This window comes from Engraulis encrasicolus, chromosome 2, assembly GCF_034702125.1.
Source record: "Engraulis encrasicolus isolate BLACKSEA-1 chromosome 2, IST_EnEncr_1.0, whole genome shotgun sequence".
NCBI classification, from domain to species: Eukaryota; Metazoa; Chordata; class Actinopteri; order Clupeiformes; family Engraulidae; genus Engraulis; species Engraulis encrasicolus.
Genome location: NC_085858.1, coordinates 7,580,955 through 7,605,928, shown reverse-complemented (window position 1 = coordinate 7,605,928; position 24,974 = coordinate 7,580,955). Strand labels below are relative to the sequence as shown.

Sequence of the window (24,974 nt, the reverse complement as noted above, 5' to 3'; positions counted from 1 at the left end):
ACTTTGGTGGTTTATTGAAATTTAATGACAACATTTCAATACAAACAAATTACACCCTTTTCATCCTCTAGGTATGCTCTAATCAAAGGAAACCTTTAAAAACATGTTAAGTGTTTCTAATTCGAATAATTTGGATATTAATGTAAGTTGGTCAAAAACCATGGTTATCCCTAAAGTGGCACAATTGGTTTCCTAATGTGGGACAGTGTATATTAAAAGGTCTCTAAAACATGTTTGTGTAAAATATTAATTCAAAATGTGATCTGCCACTCTTTAAGACATATCAGCTACACATTCAGAGCATGTTTTCTGAAATATTTTTACTTTCTTTTATTGGTAAATATGACTCAGACTGTTTGAACCCATTGCACACAATTGGTCACTTCAACATGGCAGCTCTATTTGAGGAAAGAACTTCCGGTTTTTGGACCCAAATGTTGTGTTGATAGCTGTGCTCCAGTAGATTAGGCCAGAAAGACTGAAATACATCTATGATATAGATTTAAATATCCATTTTCTTATGTGGACATGGTGTTTGACTTCATAGTAATTGTTTGACTTATTAAATTACTACTTTTATAACTGTCCCACATTAGGAAAATCTTGTGTCCCACTTTAGGACGCACCTATCCTAAAGTGGGACACATAATATGGTTTAAAAATAAAATATTACATTATTTTATATACACCACACATTATTTTCTGATGAACATATACCTACCCAACATATTTATCAAAAAATTGACAATGTTGTTTTGATTGGAATTGATTTATACCCTAAGGACAAATTTGGCCAAATGCTATGTAATTTGTCATTTGATGGACTTCACCCAGGGTCCTTCTTCTTAATTGTAACCCCTCCCTGGAGTATTACTATACATTTACTAAATCATGATATTATGATAACAGGATGATAGGGCAATTATTTGGTTATAGTTTTGTAAACATTTACCAACTTGGGGCAAAACGACACCCCTTAAACCTTAAGGTGTCCCACATTAGGCATCGTCCCACTTTAGGGCATTCTACTATGATTGTGAGCCTAAAATGATGTGTCCGATTAATTAGCTCCACTTTCAGAATTTTTCCAAAATATTTTTTTCTGATCATTTTCATTGATATTTTAGGCTACTGATTTGTTTGCCAGTTCCTATCAGGCAGAAGTGATGACATCCCCTGACATTAGATTTGTGTGAGTGTGCGTGTGCGTGCGTGCGCATTGTCATTTTGCAAAGCCCAATATTCATTGTAGCCTGGCTCTCGCGAGACCCCGAGTGCTTCGTGCATCTTCGTTACACTTCGTGAGCTCACACAGGGGTCTGGTTCAGCCTTGTCGAGCCCGAAGTCCTCGAGTAGAAAATAAACGTGCCCCGACCATTGGATAATGTCAATGTCAATCATCGTGGAGTGAGGTGACGGGTATGACGTAGCATCTTGCGCGACAACACTGTAGTGCTGCTAGCACACCCCACAGTCAGTGGCTAGCACAACAACGGCGGCCTGCATATTGTATGAACTCCGCGATTTCAAGTGTTATCAAAACTACCAAACATTCATTATTTGAAAGAGGAACAGAAAACAAGGAATTAGTTGGTGGCAAGAACGTTCTCGCTCTTCTTCCAATGATCCACTGAAGGATAATGAGCAGAGCGCAGCGATGTTCAGTCCTCAACTGTTTACAAGACCAACTTTAAGTGGGGATTTTAGTCGAGAGGTCCATGCCACATATAAATGGTGAGTGAAAACCTCTTGGTTGTTTCTAACGTGTTTTTGATGTGTGTGAAACAATGACTGACTTGTATTGTACAAGCCTCATTTCCAGACCTCGCATGCTATGGTGACTGAGTGCTGTTGATCATAATAGTATGCCAAGATGTCACATTCAGACCAATTTGTTTATGCTAAGTTCGTGTTAAATTAAATGTACTATCCCCGTGATCGCTGCCAATGCAGCATGTCCCAAAACGTCGGCATGTGAGAGATGGAATGTTTATTTCACGACGACATTCTGACTTCAAACTCACCAGGATGGCTTCCCCACAGACCTATACATATTGATATAGGTCTGTGGGCTTCCCCTTTTCACTTTCTGCCCTAGTTGTTAACCTGTTTCGATGGTAAAGACTAAAGTAATCACAGATTTTGCATGGTTAAGAGACCTACTTCGTGTGGAAACAGAATTTACACAAGAGGGTACTGGAATAAAAACAGGGTGAGGCCTGTCACTCACCAGCTACTGGCAAGGACCCCAAGTCTCCCTTTCGGTCAGCAGTAAATTTAAAAACTAAGTAATAGTAGCCTACTGCTGTTCAGGTCTTAGCCTTAAATAGGTATGAATTAAAATGCAGATACTAGGCCTATAGAGTCTTTAGAAATTACAGTTGCCTTGTTTGCCGATTCTATTTTAACATTGTGTGTTGTTTTCAGGTAGGCAAGTCATGGCGTTGGCAGCGTCTGCTGGGATTGTCATCACAGACCGGGTCATCCAGCTGCTACACATGTACAGTGGAAATTGAATTAGGCTCTTCCCTCACTTGTACTGTTGTAAAACCATCAAATGAACACTCTAGGTAGACAAGACAGTGAGTTCAGTAATGGCTGGCGAAGAGCATGCGCACCACAAGTTTGGAGCCAGCCAGGTCATACGTGTTGCACTACCACAATTCCATTTCTTTGGTCTTCTGTGTTGAGCCTGTTTCAAATGTGCCTGTACAACCACATGTGTATAGAATCTACACTACACTACCCCACCAAGATCTAGACATTACTGAAGAGTTGGAAATGTTATCATGGTCTGCTGACAGCTGTACAGAACATGTGTACTTAAATACCAGATGTGCCACTTTCATTAACGAGACTGTCTGCTCTGGGTTTGGGACAAAGCCTAATGAGGCAGCAGTCAACAACAGTCCTTACATTTAACATCAGTACAAAACCACCTATGGTTTTAAGGTACTTCATGCTACTGGTTGTGAGCGAGGCTTTTTGTGACTGGACTCTCACCTAATGACAGATTTCATAGACATAATGGAACATGTAACACGGCATTAGTTCAGAATCTAACCATCATCCATTAGGAACAAAGAAGTGGAATCTTGTCACAATATCGAATCGAATATTGAACAAATGGTGTAAATAATGGTGTACACAAGTAATTGGAACATATGTAAATACAATTTTATTGTGAAAAGAAAACACTGTCTATTTTTTTTCAATGTACAGTAATGAAAGTGTAAATAATGACAAATAAGATATCAATTTATATATACACATTCTTTTTTCTTTTAAATATTGGTTACTGGCAATGCAAGAAAACATAGCTTACAAAATGTAGCGTTCTTGGTGTTAGGTGATGTATTGTACAAAATGAAAACCCAAATGGTGACGCACTCCTGAAATGTTGCAAGTTCTTTAAGGAAAATGCCTTGAAATCTTGTTCTAATATTTTGAAAGGCATGGAATCTGTGAGGGGATGTGCTGGGTCCTCTATGCTGTCGTTTCTTCATACACCTCCTGGCGTCAGACACAGACAAAGGAAGTATAGAAGTATATTAGACAAACATTTCAGAAGGTTATGTGTGACAATTGTGGCTACATACAAGGTTTTGAACAAAAACAACACGGGAATTGATTGCAACACATTTTAAAATATTTCTAGGTGACTTAAAGTTCATTAACAACAGTGTATGCTACTTACTCTGTGTACAGAGTATTTTCCACCCACATTTTGCATTACTGCCCTTGTACATCACTTTGATCAAAAGCGTCTGTCAACTGTAATGTTATGAGGAGTACAGTCTCTTGAGAAATTAATGTAGGTTTAGGTGGATAGTGGTGCAGGACAGCACATATACTTTTCAGTTACTCTTACTAAGAATTCAAACCTGTAACATTGGATACCTTCCGAGGGCACAGGTACAGGTGAGGTCAGCAAGGGTCCTATTTACCTTGATAATAGGTTCTCAGTCATTTCACATCCCCACCCCGATGAAAAAAAAACGAATTGTTTACACAAATGGGTTTTACACCCCTTAACAATACGGCTTTGCTTGCTTCAGTAATGTACTCTTTGCCTCTGACCTAGCAATGGATGTAATAAATCAGACATACCTTATATAACCGTGGGTCTTGGGTCACCTAATAATGGAGAGAGAGAGAGAGAAAAGACATCACCATTGATCAATTAACAATGGCACAGCGTGTGTGTGTGTGTCCCAGCTTATGACGGTGAGCACGATTAACTTTGGGTCGTCCGATCAACTAGGGATGGTCACCTACAACTTATCGAAGTGCTTAGCACACTCACGAATCGACTATTTGAATTGACCACAGCTGAAGTGTTTGAGAATACAATCGCGCACAATAACAACGGCAAAAGTGCGACGGCATGCTCCTCTCGTCGAACCGTAATGCAGTTTCCAAAGTGTATAATAGAACTCAAGACGCCCCATCCTGTCTCGTCTGACGTGAACAGCTCTTTATGCCATCCAAGTTAATCAGACCCGAAGTTAATCGTGCACACCGGGAGTAGTTAATGCAATCCTGGTGTATATTTCTCTCATGGTAGGATATACAAAACGTATGGGACTGTAAACGGTTTACTGTATTATCATAGGTAAATTGGCATGCCTAATGGTGACCAGAACACAACCAATAATGCTAGTAGCAACTGCATGCTGTTGAGGCTGCATTGTTTTCATATGGCTGGCAATTTTGTCTGAATAACATTTTATCGCTGGTCAATCATTTTCAGCGAAATACACATACTTGATTAAGTTTTATTCATCAATATATGTCACATTGGTGGCAAGCAGACGTCCATTTTGTCTGCAATATGTATCACCCCGTCAGAAACGGACAAACCCATGCCCATGATGTGTTCACTAAAAGAAAATATAGCCATTTCAAGACATCTAACTTACCATATCTTTGTTGTGATTTATCTGATGCAAACGATGCTGGCTAGTGATGGGCCAAGGAAGCTTTGTTGAAGCTCTGAACCATTAGGCACATTGCTTCAAAAAAATGGGTTAGTACTTGAAGCTTCAGTAACAGGGCCCTCTCCTGGTGAAAAGTCATGATTGCAATTAAACGGACTCAATTCGATAAGATGAGATGTTGTGTCCTCATCATCTGCGACATTACCCCCAATATTGGACTGCTCTCATACTTTTGCACACACTAACTTCCAGCAGACATTTGACATTTTGGGCTACTGATGAGGCAGTTGAGGTAGACGACATTACAAAGGCTACGATGCCACATTTATTTATTTATTAATTTATTATTAGGCTAGGCTATTTTTTGGGCGATCAGAATAAAATGTTGCTGAACATGAATGTCTTCTCCTTATTGTGTTCATAACGTATGATGATGTTGTCTACTTGTCTATCAAGTGGGACTTATAAACCTAATGGCAGTCAATAAAATAGGCTATCTATTCTCGCCACTGCAACCTAGCAGACGGCTCTGCAACAGTCCAAACACATTTGCGCGCGCCTGCTGGTTCGTGTGGCAGCGCGAAACACTGCAGCTTCTTTCGGAAAACTGAACCAGTTTACTCTGAGATATATTCTAGTAAGGGGAGATAGAACAGGTACATAGAAATTAACGGTGAAGATTCGTAACGCAAATATGGCGTCTACCCGCCTTTCTGGTAACAAGAGCCAATGTGCCTGCTGAGCTGCGTTGACAGTGATCCAATCATCTGGCTGCATCGGCGCACGCGAAATTATGCACATGCTCAGTTGTGAAAAGCCGTTGCTCTCGTGCCGTTATGGAACTACTGCGCCTGCGCTCTGTCAAAAAAACCGTGAGAAAAGTGGCTCAAAAAGCTTTATTTTGACTCGTATGACACAACCAAGTAGTCTAGGTTGATCAGTTTTTCACGGTCGTTCCAACCATATGGTTTTCATAACCGCTGGGTTCCCCTCCGTCCTATACTCAGTTTCCCCATTCATTTTTCCCATTGACTCTCAGATCTGGTCTACTTAATCGCGAAATAGCACCCCGGAGGCGTCACCAAGATGGCCGCCATATGTCCCCTCTCATTCTAGAATCTCTCTGGTTTACTGTTTCATACGTCATATGTCACGTGGTTTTTCCGTACTGAAGCAAACTTCGGAACAGTGGTTTAATGGTTTTCACAGTTGACGGTTTGAAACACGTTCCGGCGCGTTTTTGCCAGATTACCATCACTAATGCTGGCACCAAATGAGTAGGCGGTCCTCCTCCATTGGTAGCATGTAACCTGGCTCTCACGCAGATGGATTGTCAGGTAGCATGCCGCTGTTTGGACCCTGCAGAGTACTCGTGCACTATGTCGGATTGCCAACCAAAATCCACCGATGCCTTGTGTGTTTTGTAACCGTCAGTGGTCTGATGTCGGACACAGGTGGCATACCACAGGCGGCTTGCCGTTCAAACGCCAGCAATGATCCACTATACACATGCTAGCTGGGCTGGAACTACTGTCAACATGCTAACTGCTCTGTTGTGGCTTCTATCTCGCGTCGCTGAAAACTACGTCACGGGCCGCTTCGATGTGACTGGTTGAAGTAGTACGTCACTGTCTCCAATCACGTTCGAGCTTTTTTTGAATACACCACGGGCTAGAACAGCAAGGTTACCATCATAATTCCAGATGGATGACAATCCATCTGAGTGAGAGCCAGGTTAAGTTCATTGTAGCTGATGGGAAAAGGTTGCCTACTTCACTACAATTAGTTTTCCTTTTTTTCTGAAAGTAGGCTATAACAACAACTTAAAACAAAACGCATAGTATGCTGCAGTCTCAGGGCACAATTATGAGCACTGATGTTTACTTGCATGACATAGCCAGGCTCAAAAGCGTCCAGCAGTTGCTCTGCCAGCAGTCAGAGCCAGCAGTTGTATTGTAGCGCCACCTAGAGGCGAAGAATTGCAGCAGGCCTAGAGTCATTTAAATGTCAACTATCTTCAAACGTGAGATGCAGTGAGTGACAGACCAAAATAATTGTAATGTCTGCACATTAATAGAAAAAATATGTTGAAGTTACACCATGGTGAATAGACCGTCTATTCTATCACTTTGGCAATTTAGGATACATATTCAAGTGTTTGATATAGGCTAATTGGTGAATAAATAGCAATTTCGGAGCTTTCGGTGCCTTGTTTGACTGGGTTGAAATTATTGAACAAATTCATCTTTCACATTCAACAGGGGACAGTCCCCAGGGCAGGAACAGATCACAGTAGGAACGTAAAGCACGGTCCAACGTTGTCACTCTCAAAACTGCTCCCCAACATGGGAGGAGTAGTTCAAGCCAGCCAACGGGGGACTTTGATAACCGGGTAAAAGTGCAAATGTTTATATTATATTGTTGTACGCAGTAGATACACGGTTATCCCCATTGTCCAGTTTATCTCTTCCATCAATGATATTTCATGCTAAGCCTGTAAACAAAGCGGCATCTTGACATTTGATCTCACCGAAAATTGAGGAGTCGAACGTTATTTATAGTTAGCCTCACGTCACTGCGTTGTAAGATTAGCAAGCGTGCTAAATTGGGAATTCATATGAGGCGTCACACAAATTAAGAGAAATATGTCAACAACATCGTTGGATAAAGGATTGCAAGAAGGTTTGCGAGAGGCAAGTGCCATCGGAGACATTGACGAAGTGCGGAGGCTGGTCGAGAGCGGAGTAAATGTCAACTCTCAGAATGAAATCAACGGCTGGTAAGTTTAAGATTTGTTACCACAGATAATTTGGGAGCAATGGTAGTACACATTTCATAATTCATTTTTATGAGTAAGTTTTGAAATGAAGCAACAGGAGCAGTGTCGCTGAGAAGTCTACCTTGATATGCTAGCTTTATTGGTTTTGTTGGCTAGCTAGCATGCTAGGTAGCAATTTGACAACTACGAATTTAACCACCTCCACGACCAGAGCAATGTGTGCAAAGTGGCCATTTATCCCGCTAGTTGGCCCATACAAGGCTGAAGGGCCTAATGAAGAAGCGGGCAGTTCTTGCCAGGCGTGCAATTAATGGACAAACAATTTGCGAGTGAGTGCTGGCCCACGTTACGCCCTTAAAGTGGGTTAACATTGGACAGAGCCCATGGCACAATGATGAATGCCATTCCATTCCATGGCATGGCACGGCACACGAATTACATTGGCATTCTTTGTCAGTCAGAATTTACACTTATCCTTTGAGTATGGCTCAACGTAATTAAATGGTGAGCTTGCGATTTACAGTAGTTGTTTGCAATATAAAGTGTGTCTTCTTCTTGACGCACGTGCATCAGAATGTCAGAACACCACGCATGGAGGGCGTCGCCTTTACCTGAGCGGCTTCCCTGGATGAATTTACTGTTGTCAATAAAACGGCAATAACCAACAATATATACCCATTTATTTTGATACATGTTGACTATTTTTTTATTCGGCTGCTTATCAACAACATGCCAACCAAACATCTTATGCATTCCCTGCCTTATTAAATGTGTGAAAGTCTGTAGCCACGTCAAAATACAAGATTGTGACAAGTGTAACAGACAATATCTTTTTTTTATTATCGTATCTTATCTTATCTTATCTCATCTTATCTTATGTTATCTTATCTTCTCTTAATGTCTTATACTGCCACACTGTGGCGTCCTTCTCTTCCCTCAGCTGAAGCTCAACTTGTCTTGTGATCTTCTCCTCTAGGACGTGTTTGCATTGGGCATGCAAACGAAACCACAAACACGTAGTGGCATATCTACTGAACTCAGGAGCTGATCAGAATATTGTGACGGCGAAACAGGAGTTGGCAGTACAGCTGACATCCAAACCTGAGATTAGAAGACTGCTTGGAGGTAAATGGCTGTTAAGTCCCAGCTGAAACTGTCAACATCCTAAGTGAGTTGTTTTGTGTTTCTGAAGTGGCATGATGAAAATTGATTCCAATACCTTTTCTATTATGTTCTCCAGTGGAAGAGGAGGAAGTGCCTGAGGTGAAGGAGCCGGAGTTGCCAATCATTCCCAGCTACATGTCCAACCCACCCTTCCTGTTCAGCAAGCTAGATGCAGACAACGGCTTGATGTTAGCACAAAACGGCAGCCAGAATGGCTCCAGCGACCATCAACTTACAGATGACCCAGACAGTGAGCCGGCCACCCTCTCCCCGACCACCCTCTCCCCGACCCAGGAGCACCCTCCTCCCTCCTCACAGCCCCCGCCCCCGCAGCAGCCATCCCAGCCATCCTCGCTCTCACCAATGTCTCCACCATCGCATCCCATCACCTCACCTCACACCGCACCCTCTCCGCTCCAGCTACATCAAGCACAATCTCATCCGCCCTCGTCGCTGCCCAGCCCCAGAGACGGTGGGCTCATCCCGGTGTCAGAGCAGAACGGCGTGGCCTCCTCCACTCCCACGCCCACCATGAACGGTGGCCTGCCCATCGAGATCTCCGAGACCCACCACCCACACATGCGGTCGCAGAGCACTAGCAGCAGCAGCAGCAGTGGTGGAGGTGGTGGAGGAGGAGGGCACAATGGGGCCCACAGCGCCCTGAGCAGACAGCAGTCCATCCCTCAGCAGTCCCTCCCCCAGCAGCTCAACGGGCCCCAGACCATCACCCCCGGCTCCATGCCTGCCTTCCAGCCTTTCTTCTTCACCAGCACCTTCCCCGTCAGCTGTCGAGGTGAGTGATGCAGGTCACCTCATCTGTCAAGTGAACACTACAACTCATTCTTGCATAGCAATTAATAGCATAACAATTAACATTTCCCAAACGGCATAGTTGACCCGCCTCTCTTGGTTTGCTTATGGTTGTTTGCTTACCCACAAAGTGGGATGAGTTCCAGTATTTTCGGGAACTCAGAATTCTGCTTGTATTGCTCTTGACCTGACTAGTTGCAACGCTGAAAGTGTTGCGTCACTAGGAGGGCACAGCCTGGCTACTGAGTCATAGCTCATTACCATAATATTAGCTGACTTTTGATCGCTAAAATTCGCTCTAGTAGTCGCCCAGGTTGCTTCACTCCCGGCGAATTTGCTTTGGTTGCTTTATTTGCCAACCCTCCATAGAGATGGCTGACCGTCCATGTAGAGTAGGTAGCTTTTGGTGTACACGCACAGTTAGGTGAATGTCACCACCTTTGACTGTCAGCCTGATGTTGCACTACAGCAGTTTTCCTACACACACTTTATTTACTGTTTGAGGACCTTGACAAATTCTTACAAGATGTGTGATAAGTGAAACTTGAATCCTTAATCTTATGTCTGTCTGGTTGGTCTCCTCAGAGCTGGTCCTGAAGGTGCGTATCCAGAACCCCAACGCCCGTGAGAACGACTTCATCGAGGTGGAGCTGGACCGGCAGGAGCTTACGTACCGCTCTCTGCTGCGCGTCTGCTGCCGGGAGCTGGACATCAGCGCCGAGCACGTGGAGAAGATACGCAAGCTTCCCAACACCATGCTCAGAAAGGTACACTCTTTGCTTCTCTAATACACACAGACCCACAACACCATGCTCAGAAAAGTACTACTCATCACTGATTGATACACGCTGTGCCACGCTGTGTTTGGAATTTTGGCAGTAGAGTGCCAGCAATATATAGATAGTGTTTGACTTTTTTTTTAACAGCCACAGAATATTTTGTGTTAGACCCACTGACGCTTAAAAGGGCTCTTGTAAAAGCTTTATGGAGGTGCAGTGTTTCCCATACATTGAGGAAACTATGGCGCACTGCCATAGTTTAAATTTGGCCGCCATAGTTTCCAAAAATGTTGTAAAAATGTTTTAACTTTTTTTTTTTTTTTTTTAAACGATTTCTGTTTTTTAAAAGCGGTTTGAGAAACGATTTCCTTCGCATTTTCCTCCTGGAGTAGACACATCCTATAGAGAAAACCATGAGTGCTTGAAAGACAGAGGGATCAAAAGCCTAAGTTTTCATCAAGACACTCCCCAGGCTTTGTTTTACAGTTGTATGACGCAGCAGAGGAGACAAGGGGCTGCATATAGACAATCAATTTTGAGCTGGAAGGCCAAAATATGTTAAAAGAAAAAATTGAATGATTGGAATAGTTAAACGACTGGGCCATGAATCTACAATCCATGACAATTTAACATTATTGATGGAATTATGGAAATAAATCAACTTTTTCATGCTATTCTAATAGTGGCCTGGAGCTGTATAGCTGCTACACCAAACCCATGGGCTCTCTGAGAATACCATGACTGTGTCACCAGAAATAAGGAGCGTGCTCCATTTGCAATACATGGTCATATTCCACCCGGAAACACAGTTTGACACAGCACAGATTGCTGTTAAGTGAGTGGTATGCAAAAAAAATATATTATATATGTTTTGCAGTGGTAGGTGATTTTTTTGTGTCCAGGTGATCAGTTGTGCAGTTAGGGTGTGGTGGTCCATAGAGCTACTTGTAACTTGTAACTTGTAGTCCAGTTATCAATGAAAGGACACACAATGTACCTTTTTTATGAAGCGGTGCTGCTAAAATGACCTATTCCTGCCAGCCTGGCCAATGTCGTTAAAAACAACTGAAGCAAACCAAGCTATATCTAAACCCGCTGTACAAATGGAATGCATTTATGTATTTCGTTTTCGACGTCACCTGTTATGGTCTCCAAGTCAAATGGAACACTGCATTAGCCCAGCCCTAGCAAAACAACCCCACCTCTTGCAGAATGTCATCATGACTGCTCACTTGCACGTGCACAAAGCAAGGGATTGGTAGACCTGTTGTGGAAGAGCTTGAACCACTGCCCAACGCAGAGCTTTGGCCTAAACCCTTTAAACACCTTGCAGAAAAAAATAGAGTAAACCCTAGAGAGGAAGTTGTGAACAGTAGCAGGGGTGGGGACCATCTCCACAACAATGACTATGATGTAACAGGGAATGTCCTCTAAAGTTCCTGTGCAGTGGTAGCACATGCTAAGAGGTTTTTATGTGTCTGTGTGGCAAGCAGCGTAACACTTCACTTAACGGCAAAGATAATTGGGTAGAGTGGGCATGTAATTGCCAGTGAACATTTGCAGGGTCAATGGTGATTTTACATGTATTACATTTTAACTTCAAAACTGTGCACTTAGTGTTGGGTCTCTAGACCATGGGCCGTGTTATCCGGCCCCTAATTTTAATGTTATGGAGTTTCACATGAAATGTGACATGATTTGTAAAAAAAAAATATTATATATATATATATATATACATCTCAAAATATATATTATTTAATTTATTTATAAAAAATGAATTACATTTGCAGTACAATTAAGTTATATTTTCTGTTGTAAAGGTGGCCACCTTCAATATAGGCCTAAAGCAAGGGCCTAAGCAGGAAATCCTTAAATGTGTTCATAGTACAGCCCTTGGAGGACTTAATACTATTTTCAGTGCCCCCTCGAATGAAAAAGGTTCCCCACCCCTGCTCTAAACAGACAAAAATGTCCTGATTCCTGTGTCAATGGATGTGTTTTAGATGTCATTCTTAGTACTTTCCTTGATTAAGTGAGTTTTAACCAAATTTCTATTAGAAGTAAATTCACGTAGCCACACACTGAAAGTGTTTGAATGGCTAATGTAGTTTGTCTCTGCGTGCAGCCTGTGTAAGCGTTAAATTGTTGTGGATGAGGATTGTTTATATTAAATGCTATCTTGTTTATCTTAGTCAGTGTTGTTAGCACATGGCACACTCAGTCTGTACAGCTGTGCCATCGAGGAAACGTACTTTGAATTTGATGTTACATGATAAGTTGTTGCAGCCTTGGTCATCATTTGCCCGCCTCTTTTGGTGTTTTGTGTTTGCATTTTTTACTGTCTGGCTTTTGCATGTGGTTCCTCCACATGGCACATTGGCGTTATTCATAAGGCTTCTCTCTCTCTCTCTCTCTCTCTCTCTCTCTCTCTCTCTCTCTCTCTCTCCCTCTCCCTCTCCCTCTCCCTCTCCCTCTCCCTCTCTCTCTCTCTCTCTCTCTCTCTCTCTCTCGTGTGTGTGTGTGCAGGATAAGGACGTGGCGCGGCTTCAGGATTTCCAGGAGCTGGAGGTGGTGCTGGAGAAGGCTGAGGGGCTGTCCCTCTTCACGGGCTCCGGCCTGGCCGACCGGCCCTGCTACAACATGAAGGCCTCGCGCCTCACCTACTAATCTGCCCCACTTCCACCTCCCCACCCTGCCTACAGGGGGCCCCCTGGCGCCACTCCATCTGACGCCATCCCACCTCATCGTTTGGGTTCTTCTTTTGTTATTTTGGGTAAAGTTCTTTTGCGATGTGTCATATCAACCACCATCAACAAACTTAAATAACCAAGCAGAATCAGACCCTGGAAGGTTTCGGTTCCTTTCGCGGGTCTCTACCATCATGATATGACTTGATTCCTCATTGGTAACATCATGATGCTAAAATGTCTCAGACCCATTGTGTCTCCCCCTTAGTGATTTAGCCAAGCATGGATCCTTTGGTGGATAGCCAGATAGTCGTTAGCTCTGGGTACCTCTGTTGTCACTTGTTTATTTGTTCCTTTACATACCGTCCCCATCAAACACACATACGCAAACACATACGCAGTATCGTTCCTCGGAGGACAAGTCATCCTGCAACTTGCTGTCATCACTGTCTGTCTTCGCCTCTCTCTGTTGTAGGAAAGACGAGAGAGGAAAGGAGACTAGCTGCCTACACTACACTACAGTACTTTGTTCCATTCCTCCACCATGGCTCTGTGTCACCAATGTTAACTAGTGTCCTTATTAGTGCTCTTCGGTGTGCCATGGAAAAGCTACAATGTAGCGACCAGCGCTAGCTAGCGCGCTAATGCTAACCACTTATGTACCCTGGTTCTTTTTTGGGGGGAGCTGTTTTTCGAGGCTGTTAGAGCATATTTTTGGGGTTTTAGCTGCTTGTCTGCAAATGCTGTGTGGGAAATCTTTCATTAAACAGTATGCGAGGACACTTGATAAAAAAAATCCCTGGCTGCAAAGTATGGTTATGTATGTGTTTTTAACTTTTTTTATTTCTTTCTTTTTCTGGTTTTCGTAAGAACCCATGAGCACTTTACTGAGTTGGCACCCCATCATATGTGATACTTGAGAAGTTTGTTTGTTTCTGTTCTCCTCCTTCGCGTCGTTTGAGTGAATTTTTGTCAATAGCTGTGTTACATCTAAAACCAAATACTTATAAATAACCATTTTAGTAAGTCTACTGAGAGTCAAAACGGTTGAAGTATAACTTTGTATTAATAAAACGCTTGAGAAAACCAGTTGTTTGTATGTGAGGGAGAAAGTAAGGGATGTAGCAGAAAGATGTTGTCTAGTTGAGAGGCGGACTAGAGTTTAGTTTTAGAGAGGAACAAAATACTGAAAGAGCTTCCACAAAACATTTAACTTCCTTTTGCAAAAATCCCTTCAATAGACAGGAGGGATGAAATTCAATCTGTGGGCATCAGTCTTTTTTTGACCTTCAAACAAAGCCTTAAGCCTTTTCCTTTTTAAAATTTTTTAAGAAATAATTGGATATTTGACTAGTTTTTGTCGCTGTGTGCCGCTGTCAGTTGAAGCTCATGGCTCCTACAGCTGTCATTCAAGTTATCCTCTCCCAAGCAATTGGTTATTGTGTCTCGACTTAACTGTCAAGTGAATTTACGTTTACTCAAATATGCACACACCATCTCTCGCATGCATATTAGTGAAAAGGGGTTCAGGGGTGCACTATGTTTTAGGAAGAGTACACCACTCGCAAAAAGGGTTTTAACTGGTTCATGGGTGGCTGTTCAAAATAGTTCTCTAGTGGGGAAAAAAATACAAAGAGCCCTTATTATTTCCTTAAATATTATTATATCTGTTTTGTTTGTTTTAACATTGAGTGCCCTAAAACCTGTGATTTTACTATTAAAATGTTTATAACACCCAATTTGTTTGTGTACAGCGCTAATCCACTTAATATTTTTATTTACTGTTTTTGGGAATACGTGTTTTATTTTGAACCAAGGAAAAGACGACTAAGAAGGCATGAGCCCACTCAACTGGTATGTTGCAAACTCCACCCTGCAGACGAGCATTTAGTCATCACTATAAAATGGTGATGGAGGCAGCAGTGCTAGAGGGTATTATTTTGAAAGCAGGGGGTATGGTTAGGATGTTGGATGACGTTCCATTTCATGACGCGCTCACACTATCGCCCAATAATTCACAGTTTTTAACTAGATGCTGGCTCACATAAAACATGGATGAATAATGGAAGTGAAAGGCAGCCCAGTGGCGTCTGCAGTGGGTGTGAGTTTAGTTAGTGAGGATGTTGAGTGCTTTGAAATAAAACGCTGGCCCTGTGAAAGGCACATGGTGGAACAGGAGCTGGAGTGTGTGATTGGTTGCCACTTCACTGTAAATGAACAGTTTAAGGGCTTCTTTTGCCCTTAGTCTGCTCATTGGATTCTAGCAGATGCCCTGACCAGGAAAATCCTCAGTGGTAACAAGTTTAAAGGTGCAAAATCAGTGTTGAAAATGCAGTTTTCATCTCTCAGAATATTAATACAGTCATACAGTATGCTGCAAAGTTGAAGACACAAGAGATGCAGATGACCTATCAAATGGTCAAATCAATTAAATTGTATCTCTATTGTATGTTTAGCAGAGCAGTATTTGACCCAAAGTGCTTTACAAAACTAAAATAAGAAGCTAACATTAACATTCGACAAAAAAGAAAGATTGACTCAAAATTATATATTATGTACTATTGCATTGTACAGTGTATCATACACCAACAGATCAAAAAAGTATAAACAGTTGCGAGATGGGGGAGGGGTTGGTTTATGTTGTGCAGGATATGAGTCTAAATTAGATTAGATGTTAAGTCATCCTCTGTTGTGGAGGCAGTATTCCAGTATATAGCAGTGAAGAGTGTGGAGTTCTCTTGTACCAAAACAAACCACTAGAGGGAGTAATCGAATCAATATTGACCTGAAAAGGAAACGCTGCTCCAGAGAAGGGGCTTGTCCTACTATCAGTTTGCCATTGCTCTGCCCCTCCCAACAAGACTTGTACTTAGTATTAACTTGGTATATTTGATGCAAAATAGGGAGTGAAGGATAGCTAACTTTCTTTGTCAAACCATGTTTTCAACAAATAAACTCCCACATCAAGTGATCAAGGACATTATAGGAGTGTTGTATTAGTATGTTGGGAACATATATTTGAGGTAGTGAAAAGTATCATAATGCCTTTCAAAGTCATGTACAGTGAGACTGTAGCACCTCACTCCCCAGTGCAACATACGGTAATATATTTTCCACACTTATTATGTGCAAATAAGAGGACAAAATTAAAAAATTAAAAAAATATAGCACAGATATCCTAAATGTTTAGAACGTCCTTACCTGTACATTAACAATAGCTGGCAGTAATATTGGCTCATTACTTACTGGTATAACGACCATGCTTGTAGACTATACCAGGTCTACACACCATTTCAGCATTGGATTTAGGTCATTTTTTTGATTTGTGATGGCCACTCCAAATCATTGACACTGTCCTCAAGCCATTTTTATTGTATGCTCTGGGTCACTGTCCATTTGGAAGACCCATTGACCGCCAAGGACCATCCTGGCCATGGGCGTAACCATAGGTTCAGCAGCTGTTGTAGCACCTGGGTCCGTGACCTCCAGTGGCCTGTCACCATCCCCTAAATGAAAACTTAATTAAACTCTGATTTAGTTGTGAAAAGAACTGGCCTGTCTCAGTTATGGTAAGTTATCAAAACTGCATTACATTTCCTCAATGAAAGTCAACCTTGATGTTCATGTGTTAGAGATGAAATATCCTAAAACCACTGAGAGCACATGCAGATATTCGCTCCATGGCCAATGACTGACTTGCGCCCCTAATCCTGGCAGATGATGTCTTCTTCTGCCATCTGTAAAGCGTGCCGCTTCCTCCAGCAGATGAACAACCCCCACAACATGATGTCACATTCGTGTTTTAAAGGTAGTTATGCTGTCAAACTGGCAAGCATCCTCCTTATACTTCTGGTTTCAACTGTAGATATACATTAGCCTATATAGTCCTCCTCCTGTCTTTTTCTCTCAATTATCATGGAATGCTATACACATCAAAGCATCTTTTAAAAAAATATTTTGGGGGTTTTTTCAAGCCTTTTTTTATTATTATTATTATCAAACAGGACAGTGGAGGAGAGACAGGAAGTGAGTTGGAGAGAGAGACGGGGAAGGGCCGGCAAAGGACCCAGGCCGGGAATCAAACCCAGGTTAGCCGCATAGTAGACAAGTGCCCTACCATTAGGGCCACTGTAGGGCTTAAAGTAAAGCATCTTACCTCACATTTCTCTAGGTGAACTGTTCCTGTAACTAATTTACTGATCCTGATGGAAATGGTGTGTAATGCATCAACGAAGGTTAACAGTACATTAAAAAAAGGATAGCAGTACATCTCTCACTCGGCCCCAAAACAGATGGGATCAAAGTGATATAATGTCCAGTCAAAAGCATCTCGTGTTTCTAGTACAGCAACAATCACAAACTGGATCATCAGTAGACACAACATGCCCCCCTCTGCTCTAGCTGTGACCCTTCATCCTGACCTGAGCTCATTTTGTTTTAGTTGGCAAGATGCTCGCTCGGTCACTCGCGTAAACACCAACTTGGCCTCTGATGATCCATTGGCGTTGCTATCAGACAGTCCGGCTGTCAGCCAGCCATTCACACTCTACACAAGACCGTGCAGATAGTCCCATCTGCTGTAAGAGTGCAGACAAGTTTTAGTGTTTGATGCTTTTGTTTGGACACATCATCATACTCAAATGACATGATCCATAACAATCCAATAGTCTACAGATAAGAATTCATCCATTAACCCATTGTGTCCTGGAGCGACATATACGCTGCATTAAGGTTCTTGAGATTTGAGCTGTTTTATTGAAAATGTGGGTATGTCAGAGCTGAATGAACACATTCTAGGAAAATGAAGGTTCTAGCTTTTACATGCAACTTATTTCATGTTTTTATGTGCTTCAGAAGCTGAGATATTTAGGTTTTAATAGGGAGAGGGCACCTTTTCCCTAAAAGGGCTTAGGCTAAAATGGGTTAATAGAGCTTGGGAAGTGTTTGGGTGTTCCATCAGTTGGAGACCATATTGTGTGGCCAGCTAGCTTACACCTTTCCATTGGGGGTTTGGAACAAACTAATGGAGGACCAACCATGAGCCCTTCTGGATATAAGTCTAAATAATGTACACCCTTGTTGAAAAGCAACAGTTTGAACAATATTTCAATAAGCGCACAAGTTATTTCCTAAATGTGCATAGTGTAAGTTTAGTGCATCTGTCACTCTTACAACAGAAATGTGAGATCAAAAGTATAACTTATATTACATATTTTTCATTTTTTTGTGAAATTATGCTGGTACAAAAGTGAGTACCCCATGTCAAACTTTAATATAGAGGATCATGATTTGCTTCAGAAGTCGCAGTACATGTTGACAAGTGCGTTTCTTTTGATGCAATTCAGCTTCCTACTGTTGATGGCATCCACACAGCCGCAAGCCATGTCACTCCCACTACCATGCTTGAATTTAAGCATGGGGCACTTCTTTGTACAAATCATTTTTTACCACAACACATGCTTGACACCATCTAAAGCAAATTTGTTTATCTTGGTGTCATTAGATCACAGGACGTGGTTCCAGTACCCAGAGGTGGGCAAACTCAGGCCTGGGAGCCACATGCGGCCCGCAGAGCCTTTACAAGACAGACAAATTGTAAAAAACAAAGTGATACTCTCATCACCATTCTTAAATCGGCTACCCAAAAGAAGGCTGTGACCTTGAGATTTCCAAAGTACAAAGGCTATTGTATTCTTCTTCATCAATTTCATTAGCCTACATTGTGCAGGAATTAAATGCCAAAGTATGTTATGTCAGCATACTACATTTCTTGTTATTGACACGGGCAAGTTGCTCACGCCAGCTTGCCCTCTGGTTAACATTTAAAACCCAGTGTGGCCCTCGGGCTGAAATAATTGTTCACCCCTGCAGTAACCCATATCCTTAGTTTGTTTGTCTCTGATGAGACCATGATAAACAAATTTGCTTTAGATGGTGTCAAGCATGAGTTGTGGTAAAAAAGAGATTTGTACAACATACATTTGAAATAACTTGTGTGCTTATTGAAATATATTTCAAAATGTTTCTTTTCAACTGGGGTGTACTCATTATTGTTGTGCACTGTGTGTATCTATGTGTGTATGTATGTATATAGAGAGACAGGGGAGGACCTGGAAATCACCCGGCGTAGCAGTGCCCTACCATTTGAGCCATGGCAGGGCCGGATATACAGTAAGTATTTTCTGAGCTGTGTGTAAATCATCGAGCAACTCATTAGTGATAACACAGGCAGAAGCAATATGGCTCAATTAAGGTGTACTCTAGGCTCTACTATAAAGTACAGGCACTCTATGTCACCTTTTCGTTGGAAGTCAAATGGTGCTAAAACGAGTCATTAGTAGGTAAGTCACTTTGTGTGGCATTAGAGAAATGCAAAGTAAAATTACATTTGTGCATCTTAACCATGATAAATAGCCAATCATGAGGTTGCCTGGCAACATTGCTCAAAAAGTTGCCCTGTGTATCATTGCCTTTACGTTCCAAAGAAGGCATGGCAACAGACATGTAGTCCGATAGATTGCCCTCCATTTTATATGCACAGGGAAACCGAATCCAGGGTCCAACCTGTACTGTACTGTGCTGTACTGTACTGTACTGCATCCTGTCTGTCCAACCAGCCACTTTTGGTTCCTGTATCAAGCCTTGTGACATTGATTAGCGAGAGAGGGTTGCTGGGTTGGAGAGCAGGGAAGCTGAATTTGGGACAGACGTGTCAGTTGTCCTGGGCCCAGGGAGAGAGAGGGCGCCCAGAATTGGCCTCTTATTATATGATATATATTGAGTGTGGGGACCTTTCAGATGTCCTCGGCCCAGTCAAAGCTGTCAGCAGCCCTGTGTGAGAGTGAGCGTGGGCTAAAGCTTTGGCCTGTGCCTCTTGGCGTCAGCAGGACCATCAGTAAGCCTATCAACTATTTCCCAGTTATGTGGGGGTGACAGGCAGAGGAGGGTGGTGGCAGCGGAGGAGGTGAGGTGAGCTCTCCACCCTGCACCATGTCCCCATGTCCCCATGAGCCCGAGCAGCGAGCCACCACCCGACGCAAGCCACCGCACTAATCCAAACCCCAGACTGCCTCGGAAGATCTTCTCATGAGCGCCAGTCGATGCTAGCCACTTTTTTCGCCACTTGATTAGGATTTGCAATCAAAAAAATGTGCTAATTGCTCTCATAGCCCTCAAGGCAAGTCATGGCCGGCAGTTTACACTGGAAAAGCTGTGTGGGAAATCCACATGCAGAAGCAATCCTAAGCAACAGGTCTGGATGCCTTTGCTGTGGTGCCAGCATGTCCTGATTTCCTCTCTGACCAGTCACAATTCGGGAGAGGCTAGATTGTAGCTTGCCACATTGTGACCCAGGGCAACAAAGTATTACTTGTGTCCTTGGAAACCTCTGTTGTCTGTTGCCAAATGTATCAGGCCCTTTGAAGTAAAAGACAAATGTATCCTATTGTTCAACATTGTGAATTGTTTAAGATAAAAAGAGGTAAAAGAATGGAGAGGAATAGTGGGAAATATTTTTAAGACTGGCATCTATGTAAGCAAAGCTGGATTGTATGTGCCATCACATACAGATTATAAAAAAGCTACTGAGACTCAGACCTTTTCAACTACTATATCCTGCTCTCAGGCCAGATGCGGCCCATTTAAAACGAACCGCGGCCCAGCGACTTCATGGTTTGTGTTTCTTATTTTACATAGCACCCCAAAAATACATTGTTTTTCTATTCCACCCCCTTGCTACCAAAGTTTAAAATGCATTGATGTGCATTTGATCTTTTCTTGAATATTTACTTAATAATAAACTAATATTTTCTAGTGTGACCAAAGCACAGTACATTTTGCAGCTAAAATGCCAGATTTTCAAAATGGCGGACATGGAGAAGATCGACCTTTTGATGTATGAATAGGGCAAGTCATAACGAATAATTAGAATTTGATGGTGGTGGTAAGTATTTGTGAAAAAGGCAACATTTGTGAATGGGCAGCATGAATTCTGGAAATACAGGTAAATTACAAAAATATTACACAGTGCACCCTTAAGAAGTTGCAGAACTTTTGTATTTTCTACAGGCTGTTATTCTAAAGTGCTACCAATGTTTATTGTTGTAGGGGGGGAATTGTGAAAATGGGCCATGATACTGCCACTGTGACCTCAACATTTATTTTCTCAATAGTTGTTGTTATTGTAAATCTCTTCCATTAAAATGCGTCCTGACATACCACAACATGGGTAAGCGGTTAGGGCGTCAGACGTATAGCCCAAAGGTTGTCGGTTTGACTCCCCACATGCCAGGTTTGTGGGGAAGTAATTAACCACAGCTCTCCCCCATCCTCCTCCATGTCTGAGGTACCCTGAGCATGGTACCATCTCCCAAGGCTGTCCCCTTGCACGGGTGAGGCATAAATGCAATTTTGTTGTTTGCAGTGTGCACTTGTGTGCTGTGGAGTACAATCACGATGACAAAGGCAGTTGGAGTTTCCCAGTTGGGCTTTCACTTGACTTTCACTTTTTTTTCCAGGATCAAATGTTCCCTTTTAAATCTTGGATGGCACTAGATGAATGTTTGTAAACACTGTGCTCAAGCTTTTCACTTTTCACAAAGTCTTTGAAGTATTCGTTTACAGTAATGAGCATCTAAATGGTTAAATTCAGATGCTGTATTCAGATGTTATAAAGACCACATACAGTGTCTTTCTTGTTTAAAATGTAAATTCTACATCATGCAATTTTAGTCTTCAATTTTATTACACACAAACAAAATATTGAATGGGTGACTAAACAATTAAACTATGTGGAAAAATAACCCCTACACCTACGTGGCACACGTAAGCGCAAAGAAATTAAGAGGAGGAAAAAATTACATTTGAGAAGCTTTTTGGGAATACATGCTTTTGCAGGGCATGTATCGGTGAAAAGGTCTGACCACAAGGAAACAATGGCTGGATAAGAAGAGAGAACACTTTAGCAACAAGCCGTCTGTGCCACTCAGCTACCCCACTCCACCATGACATACATGGTACCATACCGAATTGGCTTAGACAAGCCTAAAAGTGCATTTCAAATAAGGTAAAGTCTATAAGTCTATGAAATAAAGTCTGTAAAATATTCCACCACGGAAGTGCTTTGGCATTTTACCCCTTGGCCGCTTTGCTAAGGGTATTGGGTTCATTGTGGAGTGCCAGTACTACATGCATCAGTTCTGTTAATTTCTTTTATGATACACTTTTGTTGATAACATTTCATTTGTGGTCTATATAAGGGTGTCATGTAACCATCAAATGGATGACATGATGCGTCATGGACATGAATGACTCATTACTTTTGTTTTTATGACTTGTCTTAATGTGTCATTCTGTTTTTGGAATGTCCTGTTGACATTGTTTGGGTCATAAACATCAATAGTGTGTCAATAATGTCCTGTGTCATCTTTGTACGATGGTTACAGGACACCCTGCTTGTCACATAAAGTCTTCACCACTTGTCTTGTGTTGTGTTCACAACTCCTGCAGCTTTTCAACCAGGTCCAGCGTGACAATTGAGAACATGGGTCATCCATTTACAGAAGTCGTTAAACATCTGTCAATCAATTACTCTGATTAGAGGCAAACGCGTTGGAGCTGATCACTTGGAATCGTGGCAAGTGTGTGGTGCATGATATAAGAAATCTCAAACCTCTCTCACGCTGCATTTGTTTTGTAAGCTGACATGCTTGACAGAGCCCATTCACGCAGGATGTGTCCCAGGACAATGGCTGCAAGTGCAACCCCCTTACGCAAAAAACTAGAGCTCTTCTGCTTTTAGTATGATCACAACTTAAAGAAAAAAGGCTTTTTATCTAAGAACTACAACCAAAAACGCATTTAGGCCTGTGAAGATTATGAAGTGTTTGTGAAGTGTTTGTTTGTCATATTATCCCCTCACAGACTGGGCTGGTAACATTTCTCAACTGAAAGAACTGCAGCTGCAACAAAATCCCAGGTGACCCATACTATAGCTCAAACATAGCAATTGTATTTAAAAGCCCATTCCAACATAGCACAGCACAATCAGCTTAGAAAGATAATTTGATAAAATAAGATGATAATGATAAAATACAAAAATGAAAATGGACATGACAGGGACGTTTGAAGAATTAGAAGTAGAATCTGGATTTGAACAGCAGGGGAGAGCCAATCTTACAGTGAGAGAGAGAGAGAGTAAGGGAGAGTCTTCATTCATATGAGGAATTTGCCATGTCAAAAGTATCCAAACTTGATTGCTATTGAAAAGAGCAGCCATAGCCAGAACAGAGGGAGAGTGGAATACCATGGAGCTGCCAGGGCAGCAGCGGTGCCTATCATGATGCAATAAGACAGAGTGCCTTAGTCTTTTCTGCCCACGGCTCCTCTTTAATTGTGATGCAGAGGGACAAGGTCAAAGTCAAGGTCTGCTGCCAGACAATACATATGGCCGGAGCCAGCTCAATGTCAAGGCGGGCGGGCGGGCGGGCAGGCAGGGGGGTTGAGCGGAGCACTGCAGCCGCCGTCGTTGTTGTTGTGTTGCCTGACGTGCATTCATGGCAGCCACAGCCGTGCAGCGTGAGAATGTGTGAGGTGACTGTGGCCCCGGCATGGGGTTGACGTGGGGCCAGGATGTGGATGTGGACTGGTAGTGGTACTAGCTGGTAGCAGTACTGTTGTGAAACGCAAACATTCACTTTCTGTGTGTGTTTGTGTGTGTGTGTGTGTGTGTGTGTGTGTGTGTGTGTGTGTGTGTGTGTGTGTGTGTGTGTGTGTGTGTGTGTGTGTGTGTGTGTGTGTTTCTATCTTTCTCTTTCACTCACTTATTCAATCACTCAATTACTCACTCACTCGTGCACTCTCTTACGCGTGCACACACACACTAACACATGCACATACTCACACATAAACCATGCTCTCTTAAGCTCAGCTGGTTAAATGAGGGCAGTCATGCTGTTTCCATGTTGGTAAAACCTGCACTTGATGACCCTTTTCCTTGTCCAGTCTGAGGTGTGTGTGTGTGTGTGTCTGTGTGTGTGTGCGCCTGCGTGCGTGCGTGCCTGCCTGCCTGCCTGCCTGCCTGCTTGCGTGCGTGCGTGCGCGCGTGTGCGTACATGTGTGTTATTTTGTGTGTGTGTGTGTGTGTGTCTGCGCACATAAGTGAAGATTGTTTCGGGGACTGTAGGGCCTCATCAGCCCAGCAGGAGTATTCTTGGGAAGGAAGGCAGTATGTGTGTGATAAAAGACATATACACTACAATGGCTCAGCACACACTTTCCCACGCTTTTTTTTTTTTACCACATTCTCAACTTGCAAAGATGCAGGACGCTGTGATCCCTCAAAGTTGCATCTTTATACTTCAGATATTTTTTTCTCCTTTTGACACTTTTGTTAATATTTCACATCTAAAGTGACGTGACACAAAAGGGACTGAAACTATTGTTACTCTGTCATTGTTCACTTCCCGGAGATTGTTTCATGTATTTGATGTATTGTCAGACAACACCACAACTTCAGACCACATGTTATTATTATCAAACTCGTGGACTGATGCAAAATGAAAACCTTAACCAATTGCAGTTTGTGATGCTTTATTAAATCTTCTCTACTAAGCCTATTCTTTACATGTTACACTTTTTCTTTCACTCAGTGGGGTTGCATGATGTGCTTTTGACCCATGTGGAGTCATCTGCCACGCTACATCGCCCCCTGGTGGTAGCTAAAACTCCCTTGGGATGCCTATATTTCCAACGCACCACACAGCATCATGCACAGTCATGTCCAGAGACGCACGCCACTCATGTAACTATCGGATTA

At 42.4% G+C, this 24,974-nt stretch overlaps 1 protein-coding gene and 1 long non-coding RNA gene across 2 annotated transcripts; one reads left to right on the top strand and one right to left on the bottom strand.

The window, feature by feature from the left end:
• Window positions 1–3,163: 3,163 nt before the first annotated feature.
• On the bottom strand, window positions 3,164–4,961 carry LOC134460439 (uncharacterized). The gene is made up of 3 exons (XR_010037104.1): window positions 4,923–4,961; window positions 4,111–4,137; window positions 3,164–3,513 (listed from the first exon to the last, which is right to left on the bottom strand). It is a non-coding gene; the product is annotated as an uncharacterized LOC134460439 (long non-coding RNA).
• A 2,223-nt stretch (window positions 4,962–7,184) lies between these two features.
• ankrd40 (ankyrin repeat domain 40) lies at window positions 7,185–14,248 on the top strand. The gene is made up of 5 exons (XM_063221115.1): window positions 7,185–7,719; window positions 8,696–8,844; window positions 8,960–9,676; window positions 10,279–10,460; window positions 12,999–14,248. The coding sequence occupies exons 1-5, from the start codon at window positions 7,586–7,588 to the stop codon at window positions 13,137–13,139; spliced, it is 1,323 nt and encodes a 440-aa protein (XP_063077185.1). The 5' UTR covers window positions 7,185–7,585; the 3' UTR covers window positions 13,140–14,248.
• The last annotated feature ends 10,726 nt before the right edge of the window (window positions 14,249–24,974 follow it).

Coding starts and splice junctions, on each gene's coding strand:
- ankrd40 (XM_063221115.1), top strand. CDS start 7,586: ATGTCAACAACATCGTTGGATAAAGGATTGCAAGAAGGTTTGCGAGAG. Junction 7,720..8,695: donor CAGAATGAAATCAACGGCTG/GTAAGTTTAAGA, acceptor CTTCTCCTCTAG/GACGTGTTTGCATTGGGCAT. Junction 9,677..10,278: donor CTTCCCCGTCAGCTGTCGAG/GTGAGTGATGCA, acceptor TGGTCTCCTCAG/AGCTGGTCCTGAAGGTGCGT.